Source organism: Podarcis melisellensis (assembly GCF_964234715.1).
Source record: "Podarcis melisellensis genome assembly, chromosome: 14".
Classification (NCBI taxonomy): domain Eukaryota; kingdom Metazoa; phylum Chordata; class Lepidosauria; order Squamata; family Lacertidae; genus Podarcis; species Podarcis melisellensis.
Genome location: NC_138546.1, coordinates 27,944,517 through 27,960,076, shown reverse-complemented (window position 1 = coordinate 27,960,076; position 15,560 = coordinate 27,944,517). Strand labels below are relative to the sequence as shown.

General features: G+C 45.6%; 1 protein-coding gene across 7 annotated transcripts in view; it reads right to left on the bottom strand.

The window, feature by feature from the left end:
* Positions 1–15,560, bottom strand: part of MEGF11 (multiple EGF like domains 11) — a 338,635-nt gene that overhangs the window by 71,714 nt on the left and 251,361 nt on the right. For all 7 annotated transcript variants that reach the window (XM_081888442.1, XM_081888441.1, XM_081888440.1 and 4 more), the window contains 3 exons: positions 6,938–7,058; positions 3,667–3,830; positions 2,800–2,902 (listed from right to left, as the gene is read on the bottom strand). In XM_081888442.1, coding sequence (XP_081744568.1) covers positions 2,800–2,902; positions 3,667–3,830; positions 6,938–7,058 — 388 coding nt within the window. The remainder of the gene's footprint in view (positions 1–2,799; positions 2,903–3,666; positions 3,831–6,937; positions 7,059–15,560) is intronic.

Sequence of the window (15,560 nt, the reverse complement as noted above, 5' to 3'; positions counted from 1 at the left end):
AATATGAAAGCCATAAGAATCTGATGTCTGATCCCTGTGACTTGAAACTGCAAGTATAATTTCTTACAAGTGTCTTGCTCAGTTTCAAGCTTTGTAAATAGGAAGAGGAAATTTCACAGCACGCCAAAAGCGTTGTGTCAAACAGCAAACCACCAAGAGTTGTTCAGTGGCAAAGCATCTGCTTTGCATGTAGGCAGTCCCAGGTTCAAACCCCAGATTCTCCAAGCAGGGATGGGAAACGTAAAACCTGGAGAGCTGCTAGCAGTTAGTGCAGGCAATACTGAGCTAGATGGACCCACGGTCTGATTCAATATAATGCAGCTTCCTATGTTCCTAACAGGATTTTAAAATGGTTAAGATGTTTCTCCAAGCACACAAACTTCAAAGCCAGAAATATTGCAATTCACAAATATTATGTGCTACTAGCAACACACCACTTCAGAGTGCAAGGACTGGAAAGCGTAGGTTTAAAATAATGTTTCCCAATTAAAAAAAAAATCCAAGCTGGGCTAGCATTCCCCTATACATGCTGATTTTCTACATACAGGAAGTTTGCTTGCTTGCTTGTTTTTTTAACCAGTGTTCATCCGCAAATAGTTTCAGGATGAACATTATGCTTTTAAGGTAGCCTTCACCAACCTAATGTGCTCAACTACAGCTCCCATCAGCCCCAATACCTATAGTTATACCATCTGGGGTCAACTTGAAGTGTAGTCGAAAAGATGTAGATGCACCAGGTTGACTAAGCCAGCTTTAAGGAGTTCAAAATGATCACCCAAACACCCTTGCTTTGGTCTTTTTTAAAGGCCACATTCACTGCTATTTATTGTCATTAATTTCTCAGGGTGGATGCCATTTTCCCTTCACTGATCCCGCTCCTTTGGAGTGATCCCAGCCAACCACGGACTCCATAGAGAGATTGGAACAATATCACAGAGGGCAAATGTGGTCTAGACAGCAATGCTTGTTGGACTGGTCACATGAATGATCCTCTTTAATCGGGAGCCACATGGTCTCTTCTCTAAGTAGGCAAGGAGGCATCCACAAGAACTTTGCCAGTTTAAGAAACAGGTGGTCTTAAGCATGACCCCTCCTCCATTTCCCAAAGGCATCTGACTGGCCAATGTGAGAACAGGAATCTGGACTAGAAGGGCCACTTGCCTGATGCAGCAGACTCCTCTTATGGGTCTAGATCTTCTGGCCCTATTTTGCTGACAGTCCCTGTTTATGTCACAATAAATTTGGTAATCGTGCAGCAAGGCTCTTTGTTGTTTCAGTGACAACAACATTGTGCAGCTGCCCTCATGGAGTTCACCCCTGACAGCAAGAGGCCAGTGAGACCTGGCACCTCAGAGGGATGACTGCAAGGGCCGTCCATCAAAAGAACAGTGGGGGAGCTTGGCCAGCGGATGGAACTGTGCACCGCTGAGGCCCCGCTACAAATGGTTCCTAAGCAACGCAACTCCCATCTCTCACTCTCCTCCCTCCTTGCTTCCTTCCTTCCATGCTGTTTAATTATAAAAAGTTGCCTTTTGATTTGGGAGCCCTTCACATCGCTTCCTCTGCAACCCCATTGTTTTCTTGGGAGGGCTTGCTGCTGTGATGATGACACTGCACGACAGAGAGAAGGCGGCAAAAGTTGTCCATCGCCAGTAATTAAGGCTCGGCGCTCCAGAACCCAAAACTTGGTAGCTGGTTTTAATGCTGGTCCGTATCTCTCCTGTTGAGGGGAGCAGCCAAATTTCCCAAGAAATCCTATCACTAATGTATCTTCAGAGCCACAGCTGTTGCTCAGTGTGACTCTGCAGTCACAGCGGCAACGTTGAACCAGCATTTCTAAAAATAATGCCATTAGCGGCAGAAACCGCTGGCTGTTTGAATTAAACAGAGCCATTGTTGGCAAGTGATTCCCACCTCAGACACAGTCTTAAATGGGCAACCTTACTCTGCCTTTCAGCTTCGGTCTCAGTAAAATGTGAATAATAAAGTGTGCTGCAATATTTGTCCATGTGTAACACTGGCAATCAAAACAGGAGGGCAGCATCTGGAAGAATTCTGGGCTTTACTCTAGACCAGTGCTTTTCAACCAGTGTACTGTGGCACCCTAGGGTGAATTGAATGATGGTCAGGGGTGCCATGGGCAACACTGGCCTCTGTCTGATTTTTCTTCCCTCCCTCCTCTGATGCCCTCTCGCATCTCTGCCTCCCAAAGGCTTGCACAGCTGTTTGTTGCGGCACCCCTGCTGCTGCCACTGCTGCCTCTCAAGGTAAGATCCTGGCCTCACATTCACATTTGTCCAATCTCCGTTGGGATCACCCTCTGCCCAGTCCTCTGTGGGGTGACGTGCTTTAAATATTGTTTGTGCTTGCAAATGTTTCAGGATATTTCTAATCAGTGCATGTGCCATCAGTTGCTGCTGAAGTCCTGTAACCCTTTATGCCGCAAATGGTCCAGGATGTGTGTGACAAATATGATGCTGTATCATTTGGGAAGCACCACAGAGCATCTGATAAAGCAAAATGATCTGTGGTTGATCCAGTACAAATCCATCACTAATGCACTATTACTGCATCAATGACATGTTCCAGAAGACACTTGCAAAAAACAAAACAAAACACACACTCACACATACACATACACAACCCACCAGCAGTCTGGAGGGGCCCTTAAGGGATAATTGAAGAACTCACTGGCCTCAATGGGATTTTTTTAAAAAAGGTTTAAAGGCAAAGTGAGGCACTTGAACTGGTCATGGATAGAGCTGCAGGATAACATACTAGTCAGCTTGCCATTTTTACCTGTCCAACCAGCAAGGCAGCAACAATAACCTGTAACCGGATCACATCCATCTGCATGGCTACAATCACAGTGTTCGCTGCAGTTCAGCCCATATGTCCCGTCCTTCCAGAAAAAGAAAGAGAGAATGGCTCTTAGTTATTTATATATATATATATATAAAACTACATTTTCCTACCGGCCACTCTGGTAGTTGTGATTGTAATTAGACCTGAATGACTGCCTTTTCCAAGTACCAACCATCTCAGACCCTACAATCAGCAAGTGAGGCCTTGTTGGTGGTTCTGCCACCAGGGCCTGCCTGGTTAGCATTCACTCATGGCAGGGCCTTTTCAGGGATGGCTCCATGGTTGTGGAATGCCCTCCCTAGTAAAGTGCTTCTCCATCATTATTAACTTTCAGGAAGAATTTGAAACCTTTCCTGTTTGCCCAGGAATTTGGTGGCTGAAGAAAAGTGTTTTTGGCAATCATAAGATCAGTGGAATGGAATAATGTTTTTAATGATAACATTGCTTTTAGAATGTTTTAACTGTAATAGTTTTTAGATGTTTTTTATCGTAATAGTTTTTAGATGTTTTTAACTGTAATTGCTTTTCAAACATTTTAACTGTTTTAGGATGTAGATCTGAAAGGCAAAGCAAAAACAGAGTTGTTCTGTGTACAGATGTCTCCTTTTGCAAAAGTTGGAGGGACCTTGCAGCCTTCATGAGGCGGGGTGGGGTGGATGTCCTAGCATAGATGTTAACCACTGATCTGGTCATTTTCATGCGCAACACTGAAAAGACGTTTTGTTCCCTTCGTTTCGATGCTGTTATTTGGTCAATGGCACCCTAAATACTGACCTGGATAAGGATCAAAAGTAGACTTACAGGGCAGGGCTGGTCACAGAAATCCCCTTGCCAGCCAGGAGAGCAAAGGCAGAATCCATCCACAGGGTTGCAGGCGGCTCCATTGGCACAGTAACATGACTGGTTGCAGTTGAGACCCCAAGTGCCACTCGGACATGGAATGGAACAATCTGCTCCTTGCCACCCTGGAACAAGACAGAGCACAAGTCAGATGCGCCAACCATTACCCCCATTAGAGCAGACCCTGCTATTAGGAAGGACAAGGAAGCTGCCTCAGGTGGCAAAAGCTGAGGGGTGTGGAGCAGACAGGGGTGTGTATGTGGCTCAAGTGAAGTACAGTGCGCTGTCCAGTCACCAGTGCTGAAATAGGAGTCAATTGCCAGTTATTTAATGCATGGAATAGGTGGCACCATCTTGTCCTTTGCCCTAGAAAACTTGGTCATCTTGACTTCCCTGCCCTGCAGATCTTTCTTGGAGAAGGCGCTCATTTTAGAGACTGTAGCAGTTGTGCGTGTCACGCACCCACAGCAACTGTGCCATCTAGATTTCTTGTCATGTTACCAATCAGTAGGGCAGAATGTGCTTTGGAACATATGGTGACGGCTGGTGTTTTGGGAAAGGCTGTGTTAACCACACAGGAATGGCCAAGCCAAAAGCAAGAACAGGAATCAATCGATCGGAATTCAACTTTCACAAGTGAAGTGTGTGAGAACATTCAATTGAGAATCTTCCTGGTCTGAGGGGACGTGAAATTTCTACCTAAGTGCCATAGATTTGTGCAGAATCAGTGCAGACAATGCCAATCTTCTTTTTTTGTGTAAATTTTTATTCCAAGTAACATTTTTACAGATCAGTTTCATTTGCTGAGACATTTGTGTTACATTAGGAAGGAAAGGGGGAGAGAGGTGGAGGGGGGAAAGGCGAGTAGGGGTGGGGTTAGGTGGCAATGTTTCTGTTTTACTTAATGTATGTGTGGGGTTTCGTGTCAGCGTCGCTTGTGCAGGTTCTCTGCTATTCGCTTGTGCTCCTTTGGTGGTGAGGGAGGTTGCAGGTGGCCTAGGGTGTGGTTGTTTGTTTGTGATTGGCTGTGGTGAGCTTTGTTTTCATGTGTGAGTGGGGTAGGTGGGTGTTTTGGATCAGGTTAGCCATATTGATTCGTATGCTGTTGGTGGATTCTTGTCTTGTTGGGCTGTGTATGTGATAAAGGGGAACCATACTTGGGTGAAGGTGTCTTCTATTTGTCCCCGTGCCAGTTTCAGTTTATTGGTTAATTTTTCTAGTACGGCCATTTCCCATACTATTTGGTACCATTGGTCCATGCTTACTCCTGACAGGTCTCTCCAGTGTCTGGTTATGATGTTTCTGGCTGCTGAAAGTAGGTGGGTTATGAGTTTTTTGTGATGTAAATGGGCGTTATTGTCTTGGAAGATGTTTAGTGGGGCTAATTCTGGGGTGATTTCTAATACTTGCTTAGTTATTTTACATATTTCTCATATGGCTGTTGTCCAGAATAGTTGGATTTTGGGGCATTCCCACCACATGTGGAGGTATGTGCCTGTGGCGGTGCACCCTCTCCAACATTTAGGTGAAGTTCCTGGGCGCATTAGCACTAGTTTTCTGGGTGTTAGGTATCACCTGTAGGTGAGTTTCAGAGTGAGTTATTTCCTTTTCGTTGATATGGATTTAAAGCGGGGTTTAGACCATATTCTGGTCCACTGGGTGGAGTTAATCTCATAGCCTATGTCGTCCTCCCATCATTTTTTAATTGCATCTAGGGACTTCATGGGATTTTGGAGTAGTATTTTGTATATTGTGGATACCATCCCTTTGCCATATCCCTTTGTTGTTAGGAGGAGGTTTATGAAGGTTGTCAGGGGCCTAGTTGCTGCTGATTTTACTACTTGATTGTTTAAGAGGGCATGTAATTGCTGGTGTGTTAACTAGGGCATTTGGGTGTCTTCTAGTTTGTCCTGTATTTCTTGTGTTGACGAAGTTTTTTTATTTTTATAGAAGTCTATTAGGCAATGTAAGTCTTTGGTTTGCCAGGTTTTAATCTAGAGGTTTTGTGCTGTGTGGTGGAATAATGGGTGGTATGCCAGGGGAATTAGTGGGGATGGGGTTGGAGATAGTTTGCCTATTTCTGCTTTCCATGCTTTGAGCATGGTCTATGTGTACCTGTTAAGTGTTGTGGGTATTTTCCTTAGTTTGTTTGGGAGGAGTGGGTATGCTGTGGCCAATCTTGATGGACCAGTGATCTGACTTAGTGTAAGGCTGCTTCTGATGTTCCTGTGTACTGCTGAACATTCACTCAGAGAACTGCAGCCATCCCTGATACTTGTACCTACATGATATGCAGAGTAATACACAATTTACTGTGTGATCAGAGATCACAATGTTAAATAATAAATACTGCTACTAATAATAACATACAAAATGAAATATTGTTAACATTTTTAGGTGTTCAGTGCACACACACACACACACAAAAGTATTTGGAAGTAAAAGCACAATGTGACTCAAGCATTTGCTCTATGACAGCCCATCAACATGTGAAAGCCATCACTTATTGTCAACTGACAGACATGCATGTGTCAACCATATCATAATAGCAGGATAAAAAAATTCCTTCCAGTAGCACCTTAAAGGTAAAGGTACCCCTGCCCGTACGGGCCAGTCGTGTCCGACTCTAGGGTTGCGTGCTCATCTCGCTCTAGAAGCCGTGAGCCGGCGCCGTCCGAAGACACTTCCGGGTCACGTGGCCAGAGTGACGAAGCTGCAGCTGGCGAGCCAGCACCAGCGCAGCACACGGAAACACCGTTTACCTTCCCGCTATAAAGCGGTACCTATTTATCTACTTGCACTTTGATGTGCTTTCGAACTGCTAGGTGGGCAGGAGCTGGGACCGAATGACAGGAGCTCACCCTGTCGCGGGGATTCGAACCGCCGACCATACGATCGGCAAGTCCTAGGCACTGAGGTTTTACCCACAGCGTCACCCGCGCCCCAGTAACACCTTAGAAACCAACTAAGATTGTTATTGGTATGAGCTTTCGTGTGCATGCACACTTCTTCAGATACACATAGTAGCAGGAGTACACCAATGTTACCTGATTCCTGGAAAAACACAAACATCAACCCCGAAGGGCGGCATAACACTCCATGTTATGATTTACTACCAACTTGAGAGATCCTGACCTGCTTCACAGCCTGGAGCCATTTGGTGAACATTTTAGCACAGGAGAGTATGATTTATGCTACCTCATGGTAGCCCTTGAAGCAGGACAACCTTTACCTTCTCTGCAAAAGCATGAACCGTCCACTGGGGAGCACCCGCCATCGTTTCTGCAGTTGCAAACCAATGAGCAGTTGCCTCCGTATGTTCCGGCTGCACAAACGACAGAGCAGTCTTCTCCCTGCAAACCAAAATGAAACCAAGCTGAGGAAGAAGGAGAAGTATGGGGTCCAGGTAATCGTGGCCAGCTCAGAAGCTAATAAGAGGATCATAGAACTTGCCCATCTCTACTGAGAAGGCCCAAACTCCTTGCACTTCCCTCAAGGATGATACAGCTGAATCCCTGAGGGCATCTGGAAGAATGCTCAGAAAGAGTAATTTCCTAAGGCAGCCTTCTTCAGCTTGGTAACTTCCAGATGTTTTGACCACCACTTGCATTAGCCCCAGGCAGCATGGCCATATACGGTAACGCTGGGGTGATAAGAGCTGTAGTTCAAAGCAACTAGAGGGCGGAAGAAAAAGAAGAAGAAGAGGAGGAGGAGGAGGAGGAGGAGGAGTTTGGATTTGATATCCTGCTTTATCACTACCCGAAGGAGTCTCAAAGTGGCTAACATTCTCCTTTCCCTTCCTCCCCCACAACAAACACTCTGTGAGGCGAGTGGGGCTGAGAGACTTCAGAGAAGTGTGACTAGCCCAAGGTCACCCAGCACCTGCATGTGGAGGAGCGGAGACGCGAACCCAGTTCCCCAGATTACGAGACTACCGCTCTTAACCACTACACCACACTGGTAAGCTTGGTTCAGGCTGTCCCTAAGGTATAACGGAACAACACAGTGGCTTGTAGCATCTCAAAACATGTAAATGGACACAGAGAAAAAAAATACACAGAACAATCTGCATGTTGCTTCCAGCATCCTGTGTAGGAAATGAATCACACCCGAAGTTAAACAGTACACAGTTAGTCCATGGAACTCACTCCCACATGAAACTGGGATAGCCACCAACTTGGATGATTTTAAAAGAGGATTGAACCAATTCATGGAGAAGAAGGTTGTCAATGGCTACTAGTCATGATGGTTGTTGCTCTGCCCCCACAGTCAGTTTTTCTGAATACTGGTTTCTGGAGAATGCAGGAGTGTGGCGCGTGTTATTGTGCTTGAATTATGTTTGTGAGCTTTCCACAGGCATCTGGTTGGCCAATGTGAGAATAGGATGCTGGACCAAACAGCTTGTTGGTTTGACCCAGCAGGCTCTTATGATGTTCTTAAGTGACCCTGAAATACCGCAGAAGTGGGAAACTGCTATGAATCTTGTTGAAACCCCTTTCAGGTTTTGCATCACATTTAAAGTTATCCTTGAAAGGTTGAATCATCATAGCAGCAAAGCTGAGATTCTCAACATTCTAAGGAAGCATCTCCGGGTCTGAAAAGCAGCCTGGGCTATCCAGCCATTGCCATCTCCAGTTTAGACAAAGTCCTTCTACACAATGTCCATTGTTTCCCAGGAACTGACAGCATCACAATGGTTTCTTTTGGATTGGCGCAAAAGGAGAACAGGGACAAATTATTGGCAGCTGTACAGCGGGAGGTAGGAAAGGTAAAATGGCAAATCTCTCTGAACAGCTGTTTGCTCATTAAGAAAAACATCACGGACAAAGCGCTAATCACAAAAGACGACAAGGGCTTAATGTCGTGCGAAGCTTGGTCTCCTCGCAGAGGCAAAATAAGCAAACAAACAAACAAACAAGGCCCCAAAGAAGTGATATTTTCAAATCCCAGAGAAACTGCTGAGCATACATAATGATGTATTATTTATATTGCAAAATCAATGTATGAGATGCTCTGCAAATTAGCACAAATAAAAGGGAGGGAAAATGCCTGTCCCCTAAGAAAGTTGCAAAACTGAAGTTCATCTGTGCAATGGAAAGGCCGGAATATATATGCTTTACAGAATCTCAAAACATTAATTCAGACAGTTACCTCATTGCATTCGTCTACTGAACCTGGACTGAAGCACTGAGCTAACAATGGAAATCAGCGAACATACTGGATCAGGCCAGGGGCCCATCTAGTCCAGCATCTTTTTCTCACAGCGGCCAGGGAAAACTTGTACAGGGGTGGACCTTTTTCGTTGAGAAGGATGGTGCCCAAAGGAATGTGTGGTAGGAAATGTTAATGTCAAGGGGTGTGTGGAGAAACTTCGGAGGAGGGGGGGAGAAAGGTTCCATCAACCTTCGCATGATAATAATCCTCAAGGCCACTCCTTTAGTTCAGAGACAGAAGAGCTTGTCATTCACTGAGCAAGAAATGAGGGATAAGGGAACTTCCCCTCTAAGGTCAACACTACATGGCTTTGTGATAAACACACATATTTTTAAAGTGTGCTTAAACCGGTCACTTTTGTTTTGAAGAAAGAAAACAGTTGTGTCCCCACCATTCTGGAGTGTACTCTTGATCTGATCAGGGTCCCTCCCTGGTTTCCTGCCACCCGCCACAACTGCTATTTGTCCCAACTGTTTAGCATTAAGATGAAGCAGTTCAAAATATGGTGATATTCCATGGCCACTATGGCTTTTTATCAGGCAGACTGCCAAGCATTTCCTCTGAAAGGGCCGGCCCTACCATTAGGCAACGTGAGGTGAGGGATTGTGTGAGGCAAGCAGCAGCAGCATGTGCTGCTTCCTCTAAGCTAGTCTGCTGCCCTCAGGTATGGTGGAAGGCCAGGATGAAGACGTGTGTCTTCGACATCTGCTGAAAACTGCACAAAGAAGGTACCACGCACATCTCCTTAGAGGTGGCCACAGAGAATGCCCTCTCCCAGGCCAACATTCCACAGAGATTTTTAGGGTGATGGGACTGCTAAGAGGGCTTCAATCCTATGCACAGTTGCCAGACTGCAAGGCCTACTGAACACAGTGGGGCTTACTTCCAAGTAGACAGACATAGGATTGCCCTGTTAGCTTCTATACCAGAAAACATATGACTCAAACCAGCTGCAGCCACTCCAAGCAGGGATTAGTTCTAAATGCAAAAATCATTAACATTTTCACCTCAATTTGGGGAGCCTGGCTCACGGAATGAGATGCACGTGGGCACTTCTATCCAATTGACGCACCCGCAACCTCCCCACCTCTGACGATGATTGCAACAGGCTCTCTTCCTTGCCAGTCATTAATGAGTATATATTCTATTAGGCTGGGGATCAAGTGTTAGCGGATCTTTTCTCTTGCAATATGGTGTTTCAGATTCCTATCCCATTTACCGAAATTAATCAACATCTGGGCTCCATATGGTGACCGTTCTCTCCCTCCCTTCTCTCCCACCCTTTTCCTTCTGGGCAGTTTGGCAACTTAATCAGTACGGAACATTCCAGCGGAAAGGGTACCACTGGAGGCAGCATGAAACGAGAAAGAATAGTGAATTAAATTCAAAATGTATAACCCACCCACCCCATGGGAAGTGGGGGAAAGGTGTTATGGCTATATTAAGGAATCTCGCCATAAATAGACTGATATTTAATGCCTCTTTTCCCCACAGCTGAGGATTCCATATGGACCACGTGAAGATTCATCGGCAGTTAATTGTTTGCTGTGGGATTTCAGCTTAAAGGGCTGATTTGAAAGGGCTGTTCTCCGTTCCTGAGCTCAATGGAAATGCTTGCTTCCTTCTCCCCACGTTAACAACCCCCCCATGCACGCTGCTCTTCACCACAATGTTGGGGGGGGGGGAGATGAGGACAGGTATCTGTTTTGTATCTGACTCTCCTCCCCTGGCTGTTATGGAGATTTCCATAATGTAATTTCCATGAGAAAGATATCATAAGACAAAAAGGTTACTCTCCCACCAAAAGCTGGATTCTGGATCTAATTCTCGCTCCCACTCCGCTGGCTGATTTTAGCCAAAGAACAAAACTTTGATCAATCCCAGAATGAACCACTGCCCTCTCTCTCTCTCATTGATTTTTTTTTTTTTGCTGTGGTTTTATCTATGTATTTTCTCATTGAAATAATCGAAATTGTCATATTAGCAGGGTGGGGGCAGACACAATATGGATACCTGACTCTTTCCACCCTTCATGGTGAATGGCAGCTTGCATGGACTGCATCAGGCTTCAGGTGGGACAGCTGCACATTTGAGGGGTCCCCTGCAGAGGTGTAGAGGTCAAGGGTCACGGGGAGTAGGGGGAGGATGAAGACCTGTTTGTGTTTCTACTGCAGAGTCCCAGTCTCCAACATCCTAAAAATGCCCAATCATCATGAAAGGTGAACTTTTTAGTTGCGGAGAAGCAGTCTTCTTACCCCTTGTGCTGACTGGTGCCAAGAAGAGTAAACGAAGATGAGTTAGCTACGGAGGATGGGCTCCTAGGGTCTCAAAAGGGTTGCAAACAAGAGAGAGAAAATGGGGTTGCCTCCCCCACCTTTTCGTGCCCCCCCCCAGCATCATGAGTAAGGCAAGGGTATGAAGCAGAGTGCATTAAAAGAGACACAGAGGGAATTTGGTGAAATAAAACCCATTGCTCCCCATCAAGGGAGGGTGTTGTAGGAAATGTACAATTTGCAGGGGCCACAGATGTTTATAAAATCCAGAGAGTAGGTGAAAAGTACCAATAGACACCTTTATCTCTGCAGGTCTGAGTGACAAAAATACAGGGGTTGCTTGATCCCAGAATCTGCTATGCCAGATAAGCCGATTTATTTCATAAACCGTGGATGTATTTAAATGCTGCGGGATGTCCTCCTCAAACATTCCAGTGCACTGATGCATATCCTAGATATGGATGTGTGTATTTGCTAACTTAAGGGCAACATTTACAATTAACCCACCTCAGCTCCTGACAAGCAATCCCCCGCAAGGGGAACATATGGCTTCCCATACCAAAGTGGGGAGAACAGACTGAGTTCCCTAATTGGGTTCCTGTGGAAATTAAGAGGGGTGTTTCTCAGGTACACACACAGCAGATCTAAAACTCTGAATCAGCCTTCCCTCCAGATGTTTTTGGACTGCAACGCCCATCAGCCCCAGGCAGGACAGTCATGTCTTTAGCCTTCCAAAAAGAACGATGATCTCTGGAAGGATGAGTTTCCTCTTGGAGCGCTGCTAATAGCTCTCTGCAGGTGCTGTTATTGGTGCTAATGATAAAATACTGGGCAGGGAGGACGGGTCATGATGTGAGATAAACAGCCCCAGGGATCCTGTTGCATGGATGAGAACTTGCAGGTCTGCTGAGGGAGGAACTACGTGAGATCTCAGCAAACCTGAACATGCTGAGATAATGCAAATGTGGGAACATTTGGCGGGGTGGGGGGTGGGAAGAGAGAATGGGCCCATTTGTAGGAGAAGGTAGCCAGGCAAGAGAAGCAATAATTTATCCTTTGTATACTTGCTGATTTCTCCTTGCACATGCCCACCTCCCCAGCCTTTTCCCTCAAAGCTTAGTGGGCAGAAAACAAGTTAAGCGCAGTCAGAGGGGCATTTGCAGGGGAGACTCCATGGGTGGGAGCTGGAAGGGGAAGGGGTAAGCACCCCATCCTGGCTGGCAATACAGTGGTACCTCGGGTTACAGACGACGCTTCAGGTTACAGACTCCGCTAACCCAGAAATAGTATCTCGGGTGAAGAACTTTGCTTCAGGATGAGAACAGAAATTGTGCGGCAGCAGCAGAAGGCCACATTAGCTAAAGTGGTACCTCAGGTTAAGAACAGTTTCAGGTTAAGAACGGACCTCCAGAACGAATTAAGTTCTTAACCTGAGGTACCACTGTACACCCCTGCAAATGTCCCCTCCCTGGCAAACATTTGCACAGTGCAAAGAACTGTGCTGTTGCCTAACTGTCTCACACTGTGTGTCCAGAAGCTGACATGGGGCAGCAGACTAGCTGCTGTTGCCTGCCACTTGGAATCTCACATCTGAAGCAGCTGCCTCACCCTGCCTGTTGATAGCGTTGGGCACTCAAGAGGCCACTCAAGAAAATGTTTGGTAGTCTGGCAGATAAAAACCACAGAGCCCATGGAGATCAACAGACACTTGAGCAAAGCAAAACAGTTTCCCCCCCAGGAGGGTTATTTTATTTTCTCAGGGCAATAGCAGGGAATGGCCATAGTTCAGCAGTTAGAGCATCTGCCCTGCATGCAGAAGGTTCCAGGTTCAATCCCAGGCATCTCCAGCTAGGGTTGGGAGACACTCCTTCTCTGTAACCCAGGAGAGCTTCTGTCACTCAGTGTGGAACTAGATGGATTCAATGATCTGGCTCAGTATAAGGCAGCTTCCTATTTCCAGTGGAATGGGTTTAGCTGGAAATATCTCCTCTGATTAAAACTCTCTTTTAGTGTGCCCTGGCAGGAGGACCTGGGTGGACCCAACCATTTCAGCCATGAAAACATTCATAAAGGAAAGGGTGAGGAGGAGCGAGAGTGCAGTCAAGCGTTTGACTGAACAGCATTGTTATTCAGACTCCTTGCCATGTAAGATCAGTTTGTTATTTAAGGTCAAAGCGGTAAAACAAACTCATTGAGTTGTTCAAACAGAAAACCGGTGACTTTGTTTATGCCATGAATATTTAGTAGGAAAAGGAAGGACTGCAACTATCCAGGTACCAAGTAACAGGGCAAAAGGGACCCTGTTTTGCATGCAGGTGCAGGTGCTTTGTGGCTGCCCTAAATTACTGAATTGCTGAATGCCCTGTTGTAAATTATTCCCAGGGCGTAGCGAACTTCAAGGGCTGGATAAGAATCACCATCCACTTTCCACTGCTATGAACATAAGAAGAGTTCTGCTTGATCAAGTCAAAGGTCCATCTAGCCTAGCGTCCTGCTCTCACAGTGGTCAACCCGAAGCCCAACAATGGAGGTAAAACCTAACCATTGTGGCTGGTAGCCATCATCTTGTAAAGTAATCCAACTTGATGGTCAACACTCTCCCTGGTAAGGATGAGTTCTAACTATGTGCTGTATGTAGAAAGTACTTTCTATTGCCTGTCTCAAATCTTCCAAAATTCAGCCTCATTGGATACCCCCCCCCCATTCTAGCATTATGAGAGAGGAAAGAAAACATTTCTGCAACTTACTATTAATACAAGTTTTTTGAGTCCTTCCAGAGGCCATGGAGATAACCTAAGAGAAGGAGCTCCATAGATGCCCAAGCACATCTCAGCAAAGTTTAAAGATCTGCTTTAACAAGAACAAACAAACGAAACCTCATGCCAATTGGATTATACTCTAAGAGCATTTGTTGTTGTTGCTTTTAATGATCTAACAGACTATTATCAACACTTAGGTGAAGGTTCAAGCTAAGTGATGGGACACCTGCTTTGCATGCAGAAGGTCCCAGTTTCAATCCCAGCTAGGACTGGGAAGTGGAGGTGGAAGTTGGGAGAGCTGAATTTAAGACTGGAAGATTGAGAAAGTGAGAGTGGCAGATTTGTCTGTACCTACAGCAGGACAGCATCCATGCAAACCCTGTTCACATGTTATTCTCTCTCTCTCTCTCTCTCTCTCTCTCTCTCTCTCTCTCTCTCTCTCTCTCTCTCTCTCTCTCTCTCTCTCCTGTAGTGGTCAGAAGGCTGCTCTGAGGCTATTTGTGAGGCATGGAATTAAGTTCTAAGATTTGCATACATTTCTGTCCAAGGGCCCCTGAGGAATGCAGTTAAATAGAAAGTGAAATAAAAGGCTTTAATTCTATTGTAGAGGTTTTCAATCATTTCTCAGGTCGTTACCCCCCTCCCATTCCCAATTTGGAATCTGAACCACAAACGAAACCAGCTCCCTGCTCTTGATATGCAAAGAGCCAGACGGGTCTCTAAGCAGGTGCCTTTGACAAAGCAATATAAAAATTCCTAAGTGTTAAAAGTGGATGAAAAGGAAGGAAGGAGATTGGCGAAGGCTAGATTGCCCTGTGAAATGGAGATGAAATAAACTCAGTCTGAAGTCTAAAGTTAAGGTACCGGGCCCCTGCGGTACCGAAAGGCAGCGGCAACGGAAATGCAATGCGACATGCCCACATTGCCAATTAAGGGAGCCAAATGGAAGGGACATGTAAATAAGTTGCAAAGAGGCCCTGGCACAAAGCCGAAACCCAGGGACGTCACTGCAAAATCCCACCAGACTGCCACAAATATGACCACAGGGGAGACGCGGAGGAAGGACAAGGAGGAGGAGAAGCAAAGGGCTGAAAGCGACCTCTCCCTCTGGTGACTTTTAAATATTCTGTGTAACTGAATGAGATCTGGGAGGTCAAGGAGCAGCAGGAGGATACAGTCAGGGTCTGGGTCTAAAAATACAGATAGTTTGACATAAATAGGGATGGGGGAGAAATTCAGTTCTGTTCACATTCAAAGGTGACCTTATCTCTCTCTCACTTTCTGAAACAATGTGAGACCCCAAATACTGCTGCCACCCTCTGAAATGCACCCTTCCTCAAGGAAGAACTCTAACCAATGTTCACAAAAAATGCATTATTTTAGGGAAAATGTGTACAGTACATTAATCAAGACAGCATGTGTTTATTAGGAGAAATAGTCACTGAAATGCTGACAAGCTTTCATGGGGGTTAACAAATAAATTCACAAATTGCTGCAGAAATGTGGAGAGCTGGATTTAAGAATTGAAGAATGAGGAACTTGGAGGACCCAAACCGACAGTTTCATTCTTTCCCTAGGTACCAGGGGGAAGTATGCAGACATTGTTAAA